Source organism: Buceros rhinoceros, unplaced genomic scaffold, assembly GCF_000710305.1.
Source record: "Buceros rhinoceros silvestris isolate BGI_N320 unplaced genomic scaffold, ASM71030v1 scaffold3940, whole genome shotgun sequence".
NCBI classification, from domain to species: Eukaryota; Metazoa; Chordata; class Aves; order Bucerotiformes; family Bucerotidae; genus Buceros; species Buceros rhinoceros.
This window is the reverse complement of record NW_010388928.1, coordinates 9,889-15,454: the sequence shown is the minus strand read 5'-3', so window position 1 is coordinate 15,454 and position 5,566 is coordinate 9,889. Positions and strand designations below refer to the sequence as shown.

At 45.5% G+C, this 5,566-nt stretch overlaps 1 protein-coding gene across 1 annotated transcript in view; it reads right to left on the bottom strand.

The window, feature by feature from the left end:
- Positions 1–3,592, bottom strand: part of LOC104489861 (prostate stem cell antigen-like) — a 3,798-nt gene extending 206 nt beyond the window's left edge. Inside the window, exons 1-3 of the mRNA XM_010132071.1 lie at positions 3,541–3,592; positions 1,659–1,763; positions 7–87 (exon numbers count right to left, since the gene is read on the bottom strand). Of these exons, the coding sequence (XP_010130373.1) occupies positions 7–87; positions 1,659–1,763; positions 3,541–3,592 (238 nt within the window). The remainder of the gene's footprint in view (positions 1–6; positions 88–1,658; positions 1,764–3,540) is intronic.
- Positions 3,593–5,566: the final 1,974 nt, after the last annotated feature.

Here is a 5,566-nt window from a genome sequence, read left to right as displayed (position 1 = left end):
TCCTGCTGCCTATGCTGAAATCCTGATAGCTTTCTTTACATGATGCCTCACAGTCCTTGATGATGATGTTGAAGAACCCCCTGATCCCTGAAAGGAAAACAGGATCATTACTAGATGACTCAATGCAAGTCAAGCCAGGCCTCATGGAACTGAATAATGAGATGCTTTTCTTATCTGAACTCACTTCCTGGAAAAAAACCCAAGAATGTTTCCAAACCACTGTATGTTTTGCTGCAGCAGATTGTATTTTTGGGGTGTTTGTCAGTGGTGGGGGAAGCGTTTCAACCCCCAAGTGTTTGCTTAAGGCAGCATATCCCACAGTTCTCTAGGGGTTCTAAACGAGCACCAATTACACGAATTCGAATAATTTAATTAATAATGACAGTAGCCATTTATACCTCTGTTGGGGAGTCTAAGACACCAACAGATGAGGAGCAAGCATGGGGGGTGGGGGGGTGGAGGGTGTCATCTTTACTGGTACCCCACACATCTTTGTCAGACGGAGCCTTTCAACACGCAGGGAAGTCAGGGTACATCACCTATCCCCATTTCAGATGACTGAGTTATTGTTTGGTTTGTTTCTGAGAGGGACAGCCTATTTTTCTGTGGCCGGTTGGTACCCAGTATCTGCTGGTTACCAGCAGATTCCAGTCTGCATGAGATCTGATCTCGCACAACCTGTTGCGGGCACCAAGTCTTTGACATACGCAAATCTAGTCTCCTGCATGTGAATGCATGGCCAGGGTTTGCACTTTCCAGCAAGGACAATGCTGGAGATATTCCATTTCCTGTCTGACAGAGATGAGTTTGAACATGCCACTGATGGGTTTTGTCCCCCAGGTCTAAAAGCAGCTGAGCTGTCACCACAGATCTGAACAGGGCAAGCAGGGTTTTTTTGCCAGATCTAGAATGGGAGAATGCAGTGATAATCTGTTAAAGGAGTTTACCCAGAGACACACAGATGGCTGCACTCTGAGCTGGCTCTAGACGGGCCTAGGTGCAATTCTATCGTTTTCACTGAATTCACCTAAAGTCAGCTCTGCCACTGAGTGCTCCTCCGAACTTCATGACTAGGTTTAACCAGACTCAGCCCCTCACATTTTAATTAATGTTCCTATTTTTTCAAAGCCATAAAGTTAACTATCGCCTTCATAAGCAAATGATTTTTGGTGTTGTGAAAGAGAAATCACCTAGGTTTTATACAGGTGGGAGACTGATAGGTATTTGCAATTGCAAATTTGCAATTTGCAAGCGCAGATTCACCCTCCCAGTATTCATTCCAGGAACTTGCATTGTACTGGCCACACTGCTCAGTTTTTACCTCAATCTATAGCAAACACCAAGGAGTTTATGGGTTACACCACAGACATGCCAGTGTGTGGAAACAGCTTGGTGATGGCCAGCACTACTACCAAGGGACCAGCTATCACCAAGGGATAAACACTTTTCTTCTGTCATTTCCACTTAACATGAAAGTAATCTGAAAGCATTTTTTCCCCTTTTCTTCCCAGATGGCTTTTGTCTCCCTGCTGCACGCTGAGATTTGCTAGCCCACACTGGCTGGTGTATCTAGAGTAGGTGAGGCTGGCTCAGACACCTGAGGCTGGGACCCTGATTGGCTCCAGCATCACATATTACCCACCACCACTTTGCCTTACTGAACACATCGGTCCTGCATGTTTCATTCTTGTTACATTCCTTTTGTGTCTGACATTTGGAGTTGCTGAGCTGTGGCGAACAGCTGTAACAGTGCAAAGAAGAACCTGCAAGAGAAAAGGAGAGATTAAGATAAATCCATCTCAGGCTCTCTAGGGATTGCAACTTACTGGTTGCACTAGGAAACAGGATCATTCCTGTGGATCCTCAGTGAAAGCACCTCTGTTTCTGGGAAAACAATCTTTTTTCCATTTTTAGTACACTCCCTTGAGGTGAGAGACAAATTCTGCAAGTGCTGGAGACGTTTCAAATGGAGTCAGAGCAGCGAGGGAGCAAAAACTGTACAAAAAGAGACTAGAAGAATAGCTGGTCTTAGGAGTCAGTGCAAAGTGCTTCCCAAATACTTCTTCCTCTATCTTTGGGATGCCTAACTCAGTTCCTGTCTGGAACAGGCTTTCTGAGATATTCCCACCTCCTGAGCTGTGATGAAGGGATGGAGTTTGCAGAAGGAGATGTTAGTATTATTCACCTGCCTCTGACAGACATTAATGTTTTACCGGGTGGGTTTGTGAGACTTAGCTGAAGCGTTGCTGGGGTAGAGTGAAAGAGGGAAAGCCCAGAGGAAAGAGAGGGTGAGGGAGGGATGGAGCAGGAAGTTTGCAAGGTCTCTTTCAGCCCATCATCTCAATATGAGTCAGCTGTGACACGTACTCTCCATCACTCCGTCTTAAAAAGCAAAGTGCAAACACGCTTTCACCCCTCTCTGAAAACCAGCTCACCAACATGGTCCCACCCCATCATGGATGTACCACACTATAGGAGATGCAGTGTTTAACATCTGCTGTGCTGTTACATGCATCAAGCGAAGGCAGAATAAGATTGAAGCTTACAAGCGCCTAGCCCTGTTAAAAAATAGTCTCCAGAGGAGTGACAGCATGGTGTAATTACCTGTTCCCATTACCTACCTGTGCCCCAGGGCATCACGGGAGCCTTGCAAGTGTCATAGTTAATGTATATATATGTACTTTAACCCCACGACCACCAGATTTGTATCATGAATCCATCAAGTCAAATCCCTAATGCCTAAGGTACTCTTTCAGGACACAGAAAAGCCCTATTTAGAAATCAGTGTTATTCAGAGCAGGAACAAGAAGTTATTTGAGGCACTTGGTCTCCCTCTGCCCAAGCTGTTCTGGTTACTGGTCCTCTCACATTTGTCTGAATTTTAATGCAAAGATAGATAGCCAAAATTCAGAGCACTCTGGTGAAAGGTGGCAGAGAAGAAGGTCCTTCTCAGCCTATTCCTTAAGCATCCTCAGCTGATAGAGAAACTCTTCTGCTCAGATCTGCTTCTGCTGTTCTCTGGTAATAGGGAGAAGCTGGTTTAAACCCATTTTTTCCTAGTAAGGCTGGAAAAACCTGCCAGTGAATGAATCCCACCCATCCAGTTTATGAAATAACATGCCATGTCATGCTCCCTCTCCCTTTTTCTGTCCCATTAAAATTCTGACAATGTGTAGCATCAGAGACCACTTTTGAACTGAAGTCAGAAAACAAGCAGATGGTCTGGGAAGAAGAAAAATAATCCTCCCAATAAACAGCAGCCCTCCCCACCCCCCCACCCCCCAACTATATGGATTAAATAACTTTGATTTTAGTTAGGATTTATCTTTCCTGGAAGCTGCTCTACCCAGTACTAGGATCACACCATCAGCAGGGTGGGACTGGGTATTTTTTCCATATGATACCCAGGACATTCCATCAAAAACTAGACATCTTCATATGACAAACGTGTCAGCATTTCTCCCCTCACTGCCAAACCCCATCACAAGTTTTTCTCCAAGTTGAAGAGGGGATGAGGAGCAGATTCTCCTTCTGCCTTACCTGAGTCCAAGCACAGGACTGCTCCCAGCAGGAGGACAGGCAAAGCCTTCATTTTGGAGCAGCCTCTCTTGTGCTGAGTATGGGTTGTTTTGTTGTGGGTCAGTTTATATACCGTGGGAGGCAACGATTGGGCATGCCCAGGAGACTACCTGGTGAAGGCACCTGAGAGGGGCTGCTCACTGGACCAAGGAAGGGCTTGGTTTGTGGTGGTGATATTTGCACTAAGTGCCTCTCCTATCTGACTGTGACTCTTGGAGATACCAGCAGCTACTCTTCACCACTACGCCCCTGTTTTTCCTCCTACCCTTGGGCAGAGTGTTCACACAAGTGGAAAAAACCCAAATTCTTCAGAACAAGGGTGGCTTTATGCCTTTCCCCAGAACGAGCGCGGCTGCGGTTGCACCCTGTGAACAAGGCTCTCCGCTCCCATTGCTGTCTTGAGTGGAGCTATTGTGGTTAAATCAAGGACAAAATATCTTTTATTAAACACCTCCAGCTATTTATCACCATGTGTGCGTGTCCCTGTGACACTCATGGCATGTGATAACAAGGTATGTGGGCAATTTACTGTGCATTGGCCTCTTGCAAATGTCCAGGTGCTGCTTTGCTCTTATTCGTACGTATTGCCTCTAGTGTAGTAAAAGACAACGACCACTTCAAAAATTTTGTGAGTGTTGAAACCAAAGGGACTTCTTGATGGCTTTCTTTGGTGTTGTTTTTGTCTGCTTCATCTGCACTGTAACATGCTTCTCTTTGCCAGCCTCTCTGTCTAGTACAGGTTGAGTATAGTTTTGACTCACATCAGTGTCTAAACAGTTCAGGCTTGTCAAAGAAATGCCACTTCTCATCACAGAGGAGGGTGAGTTCAGCCACATTCCAAACTGAAGTGCAAATGTTTGCTTTGGTGGATTGATTGGGGACCTCTCCCACCCTCCCACCCCCACGTCCCCACATCACTTGACCATTTCTGAGTACACTTCAGCATAAAAGAAAACAGGCCTTTCTGTCTAATTTGCTTTATTGAGGCTTTTCCTTAGTTCTCTGGAACTTCATGCTCTGCAGTAACAGCCTGCAGGGACTTGCTATCATGCAGTTTAGCTCTTAGGATATCAGGCACTTTTTTCAACTTGAAAGGAACCTGTGCTGGAATCTTAGTGGGTCATTGCTTTGATCAGGGGCTCTGGGATGGATTATGGAAGGTCAGCCAGCCTAAGCCTGCTGAAGTTAATGCCACTGCCCTGTTTTACACCAGTGGAGAGTCTGGTGCAGGGGATGCACTTGAAAATCCTGCTTTCTCCGTGGGTATCTCAAGCGCTTCCTCTTGGACTCTTGAACTTCTGTTTAAAAAGAAAAAGCCCACACCAATCCAACACCTTCTGTTGACTTCTGCTTCATCATGTTTTTGCAAACCATCTCATTTATAGCCAACTTTTATGGAACTTTTATGGATAGCAAAAAGTGGCAATATGTCCCCAGACACTGGTCTTCCTTATTCAGAGATACTTAAGGCTATTTTTCTTTTTTAATCCCTTATGATTGTCGCTGTAGGGTTTGATTCCTCATATTAGGGAAGAACAGGACCAAAGGTAAAGCATAACCTGGTCACCCCATCAAATCCACCCAGGTCTTGAATTAATACACCTTGAATCCCGGATTCAGTTTTGGGCCCCTTGCTACAAGAACGACATTGAGGTGCTGGAGTGTGTCCAAAGAACGACAATGAAGCTGGTGAAGCGGTTATAGAACAAGCCTTATGAGCAGCTGCTGAGGGAACTGGGGTTGTTTAGTCTGCATGGAAGGAGGCTCAAGGAAGACCTTCTTGCTCTCTACAACTACCTGAAAAGATGTTGTAGTGTGGTGAGGGTCTGTCTCTACTGCCATGTAACAAGTGATAGAACGAGAGGAAATGGCCTCAAGTTGCACCAGGGGAAATTTAGATTGGATATTAGGAAAGATTTCTTTACAGAGAGGATTGTCAAACATTGGAACAGGCTGCCCAGGGCAGTGGTGGAGTCCCCATTCTTGG